The sequence below is a fragment of the Odocoileus virginianus genome, chromosome 1 (assembly GCF_023699985.2).
Source record: "Odocoileus virginianus isolate 20LAN1187 ecotype Illinois chromosome 1, Ovbor_1.2, whole genome shotgun sequence".
In the NCBI taxonomy this organism is placed as follows: Eukaryota; Metazoa; Chordata; class Mammalia; order Artiodactyla; family Cervidae; genus Odocoileus; species Odocoileus virginianus.
Window position 1 is genome coordinate 35,846,725 of NC_069674.1, and position 14,548 is coordinate 35,861,272.

Sequence of the window (14,548 nt, forward strand, 5' to 3'; positions counted from 1 at the left end):
TCTCCGGGCAAGAACACTGGAGTGGGTTGCCATTTCCTTCTCCAATGCAATGAGGGGGATTCTAAAATGACGGAGTCCCTCAAAAGAACTACCTCGAAGGGTTTTGCCAATGCACGCGTCTTCAAAACCCAGACCCCAGCAGCCACCATGGTAGAAGGGCAAGTGTTTCACGGAACGTTGGCGCTGCCTTCCGCTGTCAAGGTCAGAGGGGTTCCACGTGGGAGGAACCCGCCTCGCCCACAAGTGCACGGTGACAGTTACAGCTTAGTAAGGGTACTTCCAAATATCGGGGAGCAAAAACCTCGGGCGGGAGCCAGAACCTTCCCGGGATCTGCGACCACCCTGTGGACCCGTCTCAACCTTCAGACACCGCGCACATCTTCGCGCACGCGCAGCGGTGCCGCGAGCTCCGCCCTCTGTCTTCGCCCCGCCCCTCGGACAGGAAGGAGTTACGGGCCCTTCCGGCGTCCGGCGGCCCTGCGGTTGCCTCAGTGATGTCGTGGGTTCAAGCTGTATCTTTGGTCCAAGGTGCTGAAGAGGAGGGGGACGTGTTTGACGAGGAAGCCGATGAGTCGCTCCTGGTGCAGCGGGAATGGCGGAGCCACATGCAGAGACGAGTCAAAGTAAAGCTGCGTGGAGGGGGCGGGGATCCATTGCTGTACCGGGTTGTTAGGACTGGAGCTGGGAGTTGTGAGGAGGTGGGGTCCCAGGATGAAGGCCGGAGTAGTCACGGGCTGGCCTGGCGCTGCCCTCCCTCTCCCTTACCATTCAGTCTGGCCCACGTCCTGCTAGGGTTTCCCAGTGGGTTACTTGAAACCGTGCGACACCAAAGGGTGTTTTCCTCGAGCGCCCGTGGAGTGTGTTGGATGGACACTGGGGACCGAACAAAATAACCTTTGTCAAAGACTGGAGAGATTTCGGTTTGATGGGCATCAGAGGGAAAGGGGTGGACGAGAAACCTTTACGCTGTTCTAATTATGTCTGTCAAAGGACATGTAGGCAGTTGACATGGATTGCTTGAATGAGTGGGCCTAAAGTTAGAAGTAGTGTTAATCAGGACAAATGGAAAAAGTGAACTTAAGAATGTTGTCAAAGGGCAGTAAGAGAAAGCTAATAAGGAATGGGGTCACAGAGTCAGACGAGGCTGAGCGACTGAACAAAATAAGGAATGGTGGTGGCTACATAAGGGAGTATTAATGTTTCTTTTTTTTTAATTCGTTGGGTGTGAATTATCCATCTCTAATTTGTCTTACTATTCATTGAGTCTCAGCTTAACACTACACACACAGTTTCCAGGTGGAGCTCTCACAGCTTAGTTCAGGGTGAGGAACAAATGGTGAGATCTGTGCCAGCTAGTGTCCTTGCCAACCATTAAATTGCCATTAAATCTGCCCTTGTTTAATGTCTCAGTAAAATAGTATTTGCTTAGCACAACAACAATGTTGTTAACTTCAGAAATGCCTTACGTGAAGCTGAGGCTAAACCAGTAAGTATTGAGCACCTTTTGAGTGTTGTGGCAAGACAAAATCCTTGCACACAGAGGATTTTCAGTTTACTTAAATTAAGGTAAATTTTTAAATCAAGTAAAATTTCTAAAACCAGACTTCTCATCTTCCTTTTACTATACCAATTTCCTCTTTCCCTACTCCAGTTCCAAGACCTTGGTAACCCTGCCCTGCCTTACCCACCTACACCAAACCAGTTTCTAAAGGACCAGACACCTAATTCTCCATGTTTCCTTTCTGTGGAGCTATTGCTAACATGGATTTTTTTTTTTTAATATGTAGAATCAGTATTTTAAAATGTGTCCAATAAATCTAGACTACAAAAACGGGATAAACCAACAATAAACTGTTATGAGAAGCATAGTCTACTTTGGTTGTGTGATTATGCCATATGTTATAGAACCATGATGTTAAATAACATAGTAGAGGTCTGTTTCATCAGTTTCTAAATTGGTTCTGTGACTTTCTAGAAAAACCTACACTGGTTTACTTGGTGTTAGTTACAGCTGTAATTCTTCATTGCTTATTTTTAGGAAGGCTACAGAGATGGAATAGATGCTGGCAAAGCAGTTACTCTTCAGCAAGGCTTCAATCAAGGTTATAAGGAAGGTGCAGAAGTCATCATAAACTATGGACAACTTAGAGGAACATTGAGGTAATTTTTAAAACTTAAGTGCTGAATTATTTTAACCTTTGTAGTAGTGGAGGGTTTTGATGGAAGTAATATGTAAAAATAAAGTGTAAGCTGAAGTGTTTCGCCTAGTGTTAAATCCACAAAGGGGTACTGCAGAGCATAGACTAAAATTGCCTTCAAAAAGTCAGTAGTTATCAACTTTAATATGTGAGCCAGATGTTGTCTTTTATTGCAAAGAAATGATACAAAGGTGTCTTCTTTTTTGCTACCTAAACCACCACCAATCTGTATCTCAAAGTAATTGAAAAGATCTTCAGGTTTGGGGTAACGCTTTTATTCTTGCACATGTGGCAGAACACAATAAAACAGATGTCTAGACTAGAAGTACCTGATGAAGAGTATAGCCAGTAACAGAAAAATTATTCCATTTACTTTATTCCTGAACTTTGAACACCTGTCAGGATTTCATAGGAACAATGTCATGTGTTAGAACCAAGTGGTCCAAAGGCACATGGAGCTAGGAAAGTTATCAAAACAGGACAGAGACTTCCCTGGCAGTCCAGTAGTTAAGACTCTTGTCTGTACTTCCAATGCAGGGGATGCAGGTTTGATCCCTTGTCAGGAGATGACGATCCCATATGCCATAAGGCAGCACAGCCAAGAAAAAAGAAAATTAGAAAAAAGTTATCAATACAAAAGTTCATTACATTTGAGGTTTTATAAAATTCAGCTGTCAGGAATCAGCATTTATAGTATACTATAGTAAGAAAATGATCATGTGTTCATCTTCACATCAAGTTAAATTAATTTTTTATAAGCTCTTTTAATAAGCTTCCTAAAAGCTTATTGCAGGCTGTCTGCTGGCAATGCAGTGGATTTGGACTTCATGCTTTCATTTTCATGGTCTGGGTTCAGTCCCTGGTCTGGGAACTAAGTTACCACAAGCTGTGTGACATGGCCAAAAAAACAAAAAAACTTGTTGCTAACATTATTACTTTTCACAACCACCATTATTTCGTGACATGAATAATATAAATGTAGGAAAGTAAAAGTATTATCTATACTAAAAAGAAAAATAAAGAAAAATAATTAGGACTGGAAGAATTCTAACCTTCTTCAATAAACTTGTTAGCAAAGTATCTACTCTAACAAAGTTGGAAAAGTGAGTTGTCTCAAAAGTTTTTTTCCCCTTCACCTTCAGTTTTGATGTCAGCTATACGGTTATAACGTATATAATGTATATAACGTATATAACGGTTATAACTGATTTTTAACCTTGGTTACACCTTGCTATCAGCTGGGAAGCTTTAAAAAAATAACACCCCCAGAGATTCCGATTTAATTGGTCTCGGGTGTGACCTGGACCTTGATAAAGTTTAAAAGTTTTCCAGGTAATTCTGATGTGCATCCAGGATTGAGAATCACTAGTTTAGAAGCTGGTTGCTGCCTTTAAAAGAAAAACTAATTTTTCAGATTTTTTCTTTCTCTTGAGTTGTATCCATCTTCAACAGAAGCTACACAATCATAAGGGGAAAATAAAATCAGGAAAAATAGATGAGGACCTGTGGAGGAGGGATTATGAATTATAAACAGTTTATATGATTAACTCCAGTTGTTTTAATTTCTGTTGAAAGATAATGTTTTTATATTTATAATCTTATTTTACCATCATTACTTTCCTGATTTTGACTCACATTGCTATTAATAATTTTTGCATGATGTTATCTAGAAGAGAAACATGTAAGCCTTAGCTTCAAAAATTCTAAAAGCCTTTGATTGTTTAATGTTTTTTCCTCTTTAACTCTTATTTATATTTTTGTTCAGTGCTTTGCTCTCCTGGTGTCACCTTCATGATAATAGTTCGGCTTTGATCAGTAAAATAAATAATCTTCTGGATGCAGTTGGCCAGTGTGAAGAGTATGTGCTCAGACATCTGAAATCAATCACTTCACAGCCACATGTTGTAGATTTATTGGACTCCATTCAGGATATGGACCTTTGTCATGTAGCTCCAGCTGAGGAAAAGATTGATGAAGCTAAAGATGAAAGATTCTGTGAAAATAATGCTGAGTTTAACAAAAACTGTAGTAAGAATCTTAGTCTGGTAGATTGTTCATCTTTAGAATGTTGTAGAGCCCAGGAGCATGCACACCCTGAAAACCCAAGCCTCACTTGGATTTTAGAACAGACAGCCAGTTTGGTAAAACAGCTGGGAGTATCAGTAGACATATTACAACACCTCAAACAACTATAAAAATTACCTTCACTTTAATATTGGAAGCAAAAAAAAAAAAAATGGAAGCAATGTTCAGAACATATTTAGAACATTTTGTTTCTGAACAAGCTAACCAAAATTTGCACTGATTCCTACACTTCACTTTGTAAGGGTATCCCTGCATGTAATGTTGAAATATCTTCAAAATTAATACTATTAAATGTAATATAATCCTTCTTTCTTTGTCACTGGTAATTTTTATGTGGCTTAAGGTATGCTCAAAAATTTCAGTTGTCTTCATCTTCAAATTTCTGAGGACTCATTACTATCAGAAATGAAGAAGAATCAGACTACAGTTGACCCTAGAACAACACAGGTTTTAAAGATACCCATCCACCATGCAGTAAAAAAAAAACCTGCATACTACTTACAGCTGTGCCTCCATATCTGCGGTTCTGAGTCTCAGATTCAGCCAGTCTCAGATCGTGTGGTGCTGTAATCTTACTGTTGACAAAGGCCCAAGGGTAAGCAGACCCTCAGGGCTCACACCCATGCGTTCACGCATCAGCTGGGCTTTTGTGAGGACTTAGCCCTACGTTCTGCTCCTGACGCGTTGTCTTCTGATGAGGACCTCATCAACTCATCAGACCGAGTTACAAAAAATAACCTAATGGCTAAAGTTGTGAATAGACACATACCGATATATATGCATATGTAGATGTATTATACTGAAATTAAGAGGCTAATAAGCGTAAAGCTGAAGACATGTTTATACTGATAATTAAAACCAGTTCTAAAGTTTGCTTTAGTTTTTTTATTTAAGTATTACTGATTCTTTGTTGAAGTGTAATTTTTTTATAATGTTTCAGGTGAAAAGCAAAGTGATTCAGTTACTTATTTTTTTCCATTATAGGGTATTACAAAACATTGAATATAGTTTTGTGTGCTATACAGTAGACTCTTTGTATCTATTTTATATATGGTAGTGTGCACATGTTAATTCGAAATTCCCGATTTATCCCCACCTCCTTTCTCCTTTTAGTAACTATAAGTTTGTTTTCTGTGTCTGTGAGTCTGTATCTATTTGCATAATTTTTTTAGATTCCACATATAAGTGATATCATAGGATATTTGTTAAAGTTTGTTTCAGTTTTGTGATGATTAGAAGTAAGGACACAATTCCGAGAAAAATACAGAAAATCCATTTCATGTTCAAGCACTTACCTAGTTTTCCAGGTTTTAACAAGTTAGTAGTATTGCTTGACATTGTGCCAGATTATTCCTAAACTGCAGTTTTCCTTCATATTTATTTAGTAATAAAACATTGAAGCCACTGACTTCTTTATTACCTTGTAGCAATATTCTTAGTCTAGCATAGACAAAATTGATTCAGATTTTTGCTCTAGGACCTAAGCATATAAGATCAGGAAAAAGTTTTCCATCACTCTTTTGCCTGAAACACAAATTTATGTAACAAATCCGACTTCAGTGACACCCAAATGATTGCCCCACACTGATAGCCTTAACTCATATCTATGATCTACTCTAAACGACAGTTTTATCTGATAGAAGAGGTATTTCGGGAGATCAAGAAAATGTACTACTGCAATCTTGAACTTCCTTAAAGTTCACCAAACATTATGAAATTGAAGCAACAAATTTGAAATTAGAAAACCGTAGTGTTTAGAATTTACTAAAACATACTGAAGATAACAAGTGATATTTGATAGCTGGTTTTTAAAAAGTATCTGATTACATCTCTCTAGATGTAAATACTACTTCAGAGATTTAATAATTTTGCCTTGTTACACAGATACTGTTACCATATGTATGAAAATGCAGCAAAAATCTCTCAAATCCACCTGGAATATTATAAGCAGTCTCTAAAGTCTTAGATATGAAATATACCCATCTTTAATAATATATCTCTAGAAGGTCACCCTGAATAAAAATTTCATGAGTGCAGCAAATCTAGAGATTTTATCTGGGCTCACCCTGACAAAATTCCCTGAAGATAACCTTTGGCGCCACTGAAAATAGGGTATTCTGTGTAGATGTTCACAGAAAAGGGAGCCAAGAGAATTAGGTGAGTTAAATGAGGCTGTTAGATTGAAAACATCTCTTTAAGTTTACATTACCTTGTGAAAAACACAGAAGTTCCTGAACTGCAGAGACAAAGTAATGGAATGCTCATTTTATACCTGTGTTTCCTGAGCCTCTGTACTAAAACCAGCAAGAAACCTTGCCTTGTGTCTTTTACCCTGCCTTGTATACTGTAGGCCTACCAATTCTTGCCTTGAAAAGACCCTAGATAAACATAAATGTAAAGCAAGATTGCCCCAGAGAAGATAGAGCCAAGAGTTTCAAGACCCAGGATCCAGACATTAAGCTGGGTGATGTGGTTTCCTTAAAAACAGAATTTTCACGTTAAATAAGTTATTTCTAGATGCTGACATACCTGGAGTTTTTTATTTGTTGTTGGGTTTTTTTAAGCCCACAATGCTATTCTTCTCTGACAAAGCTGTTGAAGCCACCAAAATTTTTGTGATACACAGACAAGTGGACAGTGGGCAGCTGAATTCACCTACCTCATCCTTACCTCATTTATATCCTTCGGTTCAGTTCAATTCAGTACAGTCGCTCAGTCATGTCTGACTCTTTGCAACCCCATGAATCGCAGCACTCCAGGCCTCCCTGTCCATCACCAACTCCCGGATGCTTTTGTGGTACACCAAAATAAAAGCCTTGAACAAAGTCCAAGCTGTGATTTTCACCTATCTTCAAACTAATTAAAGCTTTGTGTTCCAGTCTAAGATAAAGAGAAATAAATATAGAGAGATATTCTTTTTTCAAATTCTTTTCCATTATTGTTTACTACAGGATATTGAACATAGCTGCCTGTGCTATATAGTAGGACCTTGTTTATCCATTCTGTATATAATAGTTTGCATCTGCTAATCCCAAACTTCTTATCCATCCCTCCCTGCCATCGCCTCCCTCTTGGCAACCACAGGTCTGTTCTCTTATGTCTGTGAGTCTGTTTCTGTTTTGTAGATAAGTTCATTTTGTCATATTTTAGATTCCACGTATAAGTAATGTCATATGATGTTTGTCTTTCTCCTGACTTCACTTAGTTTGATAACCTCTAGTTCCATCTATGTTGCTGCAAGTGGCATTATTTATTTTTTAAATGGCTGAGCAGTGTTCCATTGTATATTTGTACCACATCTTTATCCATTCATCTCTCCAGGGACATTTAATTGTTTCCATGTTTTGTCTATTGTGAACAGTGCTGCTATGAACATAGGGGTGCATGTATCTTTTTAAATTATAGTTTTGTCTATGTATTTGCCCAGGAATAGGGCATTTACTGGATTGCTGGATCATATGGTAACTCCATTTTTAGTTTTTTTAAGGAAACTCCATACTGTTCTGCATAGTGGCTGCACTAATTTGCATTCCCACCAACAGTGTAAGAGGACTCCCTTTTCTCCACACACTCTCCCGCATTTGCCATCTGTAGACTTTTTAATGATGGTCCTTCTGACCGCTATGAGTTTTCACTTGTATTTTAGAGAGAGATTCTTAATTTCTGACCAGTAGATGAAGTGAACATCGTATGTCATGTTAATAAACTACCATTCAGATTTCTTGCTCTACAGAAATTCTCAAGTCTTTGTCATGAATATATCATATATCATGAATCATGCCATAATTACTTTACTTTTTTTTTGCCCTTATTTACTGCCTTTTCTCAACAAACCTTCTGGAAGAAGAGTCTGCTGTCACTGTCTCAAATTATTTTTTCCCCATTCACTCCTCAGCTTCAAACTACTTTTTGCCAAGGCCACTGGTGGCTGCTGAATCATACAGATGCCCTGACTGACTGGTTTCTAGTCTTCTTACTTGTCTGCTCTGTCACTGGGCATCTGCCTTTACATTCTCCCTGCCTGCCTTCTGCAGCGGCACTTTTTCTCTTTGTCCTACTCATTACTACTTGCTTCTACTGGGTAAATTATAAACTTGAATTTCATTTCCAGACCCAAGCAGCACTGTCAGTCTTTGTCATCCTGAATCCTGCTCCACTGTGCCCACAGACACTCTGCACTTCTTTATATACTGCAGTGCTTTGTGGACAATTCCCAACTTCTAAATCTACTCACTCTGACTCTTCTACCTAGAAGAGTAGAAGACCATCATTCCTTCCCAACATTCCTTCCACGTCATTCTTTCCCAACAAAGTCCTATTTATCTGTCAATCCTAACTCAAATTTTACCTATCTTAGGCAGAGGTTATTGCCCATCCCAGTGTTCCCTCTGCATCACTTTGAGTACCTCTGACTTCAGATTTATGCGGAAGTACCTTATTCATCACTATATCCCCAGCACTTACCATCGCACCCTGTATATAGATGCATATGTGCTGCTTGATGAGAGGAAAAAATTACTGTATCTACTAGCCACAGTGAAAATGAAATGAGAAATTTAGAATTCCAAAATGCATCACGTTATATTTTATTTTTAGACGAGAAAACAAACCTTTATGTTTGCCTTATAAATTTTTTTTCCTTTTCATTTTGCATGTTAATAAGAATCCACATATACAAATTCTGTGTTTGTCTTCTACTAAGCTAAATAGTGGCACTAAGACAATATATTTACCAGTTGCTAAAAATCACACTTATGAATACTACAGTATAATTTTTAGTGATAAAAATTTTATTTGAACAGATTTAGTTACTAAGGACAGAAAGATACTACAAAAGAAAAAACTGGAAGATATACAAATAGTTTCTAGCAGACTGCCTGGTATAGGTGTCTAACGACAATAAGAAGGAGTTGGAGGAAATAGAGGAGTGGGAAGTTAAGAGCTAACATGGTATACAGGATATACAGGCAGTGTTGTGAAAATTTCACCTGTATTACTTGTTTAATCCTCATAATGTCCCTAAGCATCAAGACTGTTCATTATCCTCATCCTAGAGATGAAGAAACCAGAGCCCAAGAAGACTGACTTATCCAATCACAGATATTAAACGGGCCAATTGAGATGGAAAGCAAAGCAATTGTACCTGCAGAATTGGTGCTCTGGGTAAATGTGTACGAAATAATAACACGGCAGCAGTGACTGTGTTTAGTGAAGGGACTATGAACTGTATTTCCCCTTGCTGTTAATTTCTACATTTCTGCATTTTTCCAATCTTACCTAGTCAGCAAGTATTATTTCTATAACATGTATAGTAACCAGCATTTACAAGAAGAGAAAAATTTGTTTGCTATACAAGAAATTAAATTCCATTTCCTATTGGGAGAATATCATCTAGAAAGTGTTAACAAAAGGTGTGTTCTGCATATACAGAAACTAAAGTCTCCATGGACTCCTTAGACTTTCTACAGTCCTCGTGGAGAGGATAATTTGTGTCACTCATTGCCGTAATGTTTCTTTCACTTTCATAAATTTCCTACTTTAGAGTGTGAGTTCACCACTGGCAAGAGTATGTATTGCTACAGATCTGCCAAAAAGAGCCTAGAGTCCTTAACATACACCAAACTCTGTTTTCTTGCCCTATAGTCTGCTCTTTCATAAAGAAGATTAAAGTATAATTAGAACTACTCACAGCAAATTCAGATCTGCAGAAGTTGAATCCTATTCCTTTTGTAGACATTTCACAATTGAGAGACCAGCCCTGAACTTCTGGATCTGGTTTATTTCCAAGAGCTGTTGAATTAGTTCAAGGCCACTGGGTGGTGCTGGTGCATCCTGATACCTATTGTGCTCACAAGACAGGAAGCCAGTGATTATTCCTGAAGCTATCTATGCCAAACAAATTGAGTCTTTTTTAAGATTGGGAGGATAGGGAGAGGTTTCTGGAGTATGTAAAAAAAAAATTCAAAAAGGTAAGCTGCACTCTCCCTGCTTTTTTTAAAAGAGGGAGACCCGGGTTCTGGATACTCCACTCCAGTATTCTTTCCTGGAGAATCCAATGGACAGAGGGGAGCCTGGTGGGCTACAGTCCATGGGGTTACAAAGAGTCAGACACAACTAAGCAACTCATACTTTCAGGCTGAGAATTTTTCTCAATCGAAATAACCAATCATAAGAAAACCTGGTGGCAGGAAAAAAGCACCATTTATTCTCCAAATCCCTGAGACATAAAAATAAATGCCTTAAAAAAAAAAAAAATGCCTAGAACTCAAAGCATATAACCTTCAATCAGAAGTGATGTAAAATTACAATTTTACATGCATGAAGCTTTCTACTTTGTCAGGACTGTGCCTAAACTGTTTCAAACATTAATCTCTCTCACATGCACAGATACAAACTCAGGATTTAGGGATAGGAAGATAGAGACAGCAACTTTCTTTTTTAGCCTATCAAATAGGCCACAACCCTCCTTTTTTAAGTCAACAAATACACAACGAGGGACATTTTCCTCACATCAAACACAACTCATTCCAGCTAATATTTAAGTCTATTTCCTTATGGGTTGCAGAGTCACCATAATATCATACTGCTTTGTTATTTATAAAATTATAAGGTTTTACAAAGAATTTTTAACATAAAGCTAAAGTGATTTGCCAAGCCCCTTGTAATAATAATATGAATAATTTGACAGTAATCATACTGAGAGTCCTTGCCAATAAAGTAAAGCTGGACTGGAATGAGGATATAACATAAATAACCTGAGAATAAAATCTTTCTTTTTCTTATTTGGAAACTATACTATAAAATACCTTCTTCAAATATCAGATCCTACAATAGCCAGAGATTCTAATTTATGATGGTAAACCACAGTGAAACATTAAATCATACTTTGAGAACCTTCAATGATGAAGTCTTTACTTGGTATAAACTAACCACAAATTTTTAACCTATCTGCTATACAAAAATCAGGGCCTTCCCAGATGGCACAGTGGTAAAGAATCCACCTGCCAATGCAGGAGACAGAAGACATGGGTTCAATCCCTGTTTGGGGAAGATCCCCTGGAGGAGGAAATGACAACCTGTTCCTGTATTCTTGCTGGGAAAAACTCATGGACAGAGGAGCCTGACCGGCCTCAGGCAATGGGTTCGCAAATAGTCGGACACGACTGAGTGACTGAGCACACACATCCCAGAAATTATTGCCATAGAATTGATTATGATCCAAAACTCATTTAATGCATTTAGACATTTAAACCCCAGGTGGAAGCCAGTTAAACTACTTTCACTTGAAGTCACTTTGTTTTGCTATTCAAGATGCCAAATAACATATTATTAGTCTGTATTTTAACCCTATAGGCCTGTATGCGGTTCATTGGATGTCTAGAATATGGCGTAGGATTTATTGAGACCCCAGCTCAGAGACTGTTTTTCTTTCTGCCCGTGTGCTAGAATAAAGGCCTGCCTTCATGAAGGTAGCAGCAGAGCTGGGGGCAGGGATCTGAGCCAGGTTCACTGAGCTGCTCACAGGCCCCACCTCTTTAGTAAACTCGAGGCTCCTGACCTCGCCACAGGATGCTGCTGTCGCTGAGGAAGTGACCAGGGGACAGCTTGAGAAAGTTGGGCCCTGACCACGTCAGCGACTCCTAACAGGTCTGTCAACTAGTGGGAAGAAGGAGCAGAGACAGACATGGGTGCTGAAGGTCAGCATAGCTTCTGGCTTGATATAGCAGAGTATGAATCAAATCAGAAACACCCGTATCTAGGAATTTGATCTAAGAAAATTATTAAACACGTAGAAGAAAGCTTCAGCACAAAGATATTTATTGCCTATGCAGAGTAGATAATGATTATAAACAACCTAAATGACCAATAGTAAAAGGGTTGCTAAGGGTATTTTGATATATCCACTCAGAAATGTGAATGCACTCATTACAGATGATCACTGTGAGATCTATAGAAACAGGGAAAATCAGTATGGTGTTTTAAAAGTAAAAGTCACTGTAAAATGTTTCTTATGTATGTGTACAAATTATGCAAAATATATTTTTGCAGACAAAAACTAGAATATGAGTCTCAGATATACTAAGGTACTAATGTGGTAGGATTAGAGGGTTTTTTTAATTTTTCAGAACTTACTTTTATGTCACTGTGCTGTTTTACAATAAGAAAAGAAAACTATTTGGAAAGGCATTGGTTTTTAAGAAAAAGAACAACATGTACTTTATCATGAAAATCAAAATCTGGAAAAAAAAGGTAGATACACTTAATTCAAAACAGCAGATCAGAAGATCCCCAGACAACTATCTGGTTAGGAGGGGGAATATAAGAAATCAGAAGATTTTGATTATGTTTATATTTTTTTTGAACTATGTAAAAAAGAAAAACCATTCCTATTTGCCCTTAGTGCATTTTTTGAGAGCCACTCTAAGGTTTTACTTCAGGTGATGCTAACAATTACACCAACTGGAACTGAGGTGGTGCCCTGAGAATGTGGGTACATTCTTGGTAGCATGAGCAAACTAGCTTTCTTAAAAATCTGTGGGGCTGCTACTGTCTTAACAAAATAAAACAGATAAAATGAAGTCTTTATTGAATCTGTTACTGTATTGCTTCTGTGTTAAAAGAGAAAGATCAGTCAGTTCATAAAATTGGACTACTATTAGCCAACTGAATTATTTTGAACTTGGGGGAAACTGATATCACACATATAAATCAATTCTACACAATATATAATGTCCAATAATAAGACACTTCGAACCTCAGAAAGCTCAATGAGAAGTGACTGGCTGCTAACTTAAATAGATTTGAGAGAGAATACATATTTACATAATTTCTTGGGTTCTCAACATTGATTTGATTGTGGTAATAATTTTGGTTAAGTTTGCCGTTATTTCGTATGTTAGTAAACTGTATGCATATAAGCTGTCTACTTCCCCAAAGAGGTTTGAGCCTCTTAGTTTCCGAGTCTGTACAATGGAGGTGATGGTACCAGTTTTGCTGTTTCTGTGAAGATCACTCACGTGCTGTGAGATACACAAGAACAGTGCTTCCTGGGTGTCAGGTACCCGGCAAGGGCAAGCATGCACCCTGCGGTGGCTCGGCGTGGCGGCCCTGGAGGCAGACTGTCTGCTTCCAAGCACAGCGCCGTCATTTGCAAGGCAGCTTGCGGTGCCTGTTCCTTCCTCTTTCAAATATCAGTGCCTATCAGAGTTTTATTGTAAAGAATAAATGAATTTTATATGTAAAGCATTAAAGACAGTGTCTGGCACATATTCAGTGCTCACAACACATTGTTGTTTAGTCGCCAAGTTGTGTCCTGACTCTCTGTGACCCTGTGAACTGCATCATGCCAAGCTTCCCTGTCCTTCACTATCTCCCTGAGTTTGTTCAAACTTATGTCCATTGAGTAAGTGATGCCATCCAACCATCTCATCCTCTGTCACCCCCTTCTCCTTAATCTTTTCCAGCATCAGGGTCTTTTCCAGCGAATTAGCTCTTTGCATCAGGTGGCCAAAATACTGCAGCTTCAGCTTCAGTGCAGCACATTAGCTGCTATTATATTTGCTCCTGAGCATCATGCCTATAATTTGGATAAAATGCAGCAAGAGGTTTAACTGTCTTTGGACACCTTTAGCTATCATGGTACTCTGCCATGACTGGGACACAGCCAAGCTTCCCACTGGCATAGCTAAAGGTAATTAGTGTGATTTCTCCCTATGTTATCTTAAAAGAAAGGGGGAGATGGAGAGAAAGAAGAAAACACTTCCAAACATTTGCAAATGTTAGTATAAAATTACTTTAAAGTGGTGATGATCAGTGAGTTTTTTGGTTGCCAGAGTGATGGTGGAAGGATGCTCCTTGGCAGTACTTGTGGGAAGGGGATGCTGTGCATCCTGCCCTGCCAGGTTGGTCCTGCAACAAAGAATTGTCCTAGTCTTTGAATTTCACACACCCCGGGAGACATTCATGTAAATGAAGATGCAGTTTGTAATTATCTAAGTCTAGAATACGACTATATTTTAATTATGAACACCAAGTATTTTTGCTTTGTTCTAACATACATCGCTTTTTGAAGTTATAATTAGGTAACTTGTACAGAAACATTGTTAAAAAAATATTATTTAGGAAAAGTAAATCTTCCATATTGCTACCAGTTATGGACTGAATCGTGTTCCCCCAAAATTCATGTCAAAACCTTAGCCCCATAATACCTCAGAATGTGACTATATTTGAAGAGAAGGCCTTTGAAGAGATGATGAATTTATGTT

At 38.4% G+C, this 14,548-nt stretch overlaps 1 protein-coding gene and 1 long non-coding RNA gene across 2 annotated transcripts; one reads left to right on the forward strand and one right to left on the reverse strand.

Annotated features, from left to right (window-relative positions):
• Nucleotides 1–427: 427 nt before the first annotated feature.
• On the forward strand, nt 428–4,591 carry YAE1 (YAE1 maturation factor of ABCE1). Its single transcript, XM_020885361.2, has 3 exons — nt 428–623; nt 2,039–2,160; nt 3,964–4,591. Exons 1-3 carry the CDS (start codon nt 495–497, stop codon nt 4,391–4,393), a joined length of 681 nt encoding a protein of 226 aa, XP_020741020.2. The 5' UTR covers nt 428–494; the 3' UTR covers nt 4,394–4,591.
• Nucleotides 4,592–5,129: 538 nt separating this feature from the next.
• LOC139034799 (uncharacterized) lies at nt 5,130–10,085 on the reverse strand. Its single transcript, XR_011487350.1, has 2 exons — nt 9,973–10,085; nt 5,130–7,163 (listed from the first exon to the last, which is right to left on the reverse strand). It is a non-coding gene; the product is annotated as an uncharacterized lncRNA (long non-coding RNA).
• Nucleotides 10,086–14,548: the final 4,463 nt, after the last annotated feature.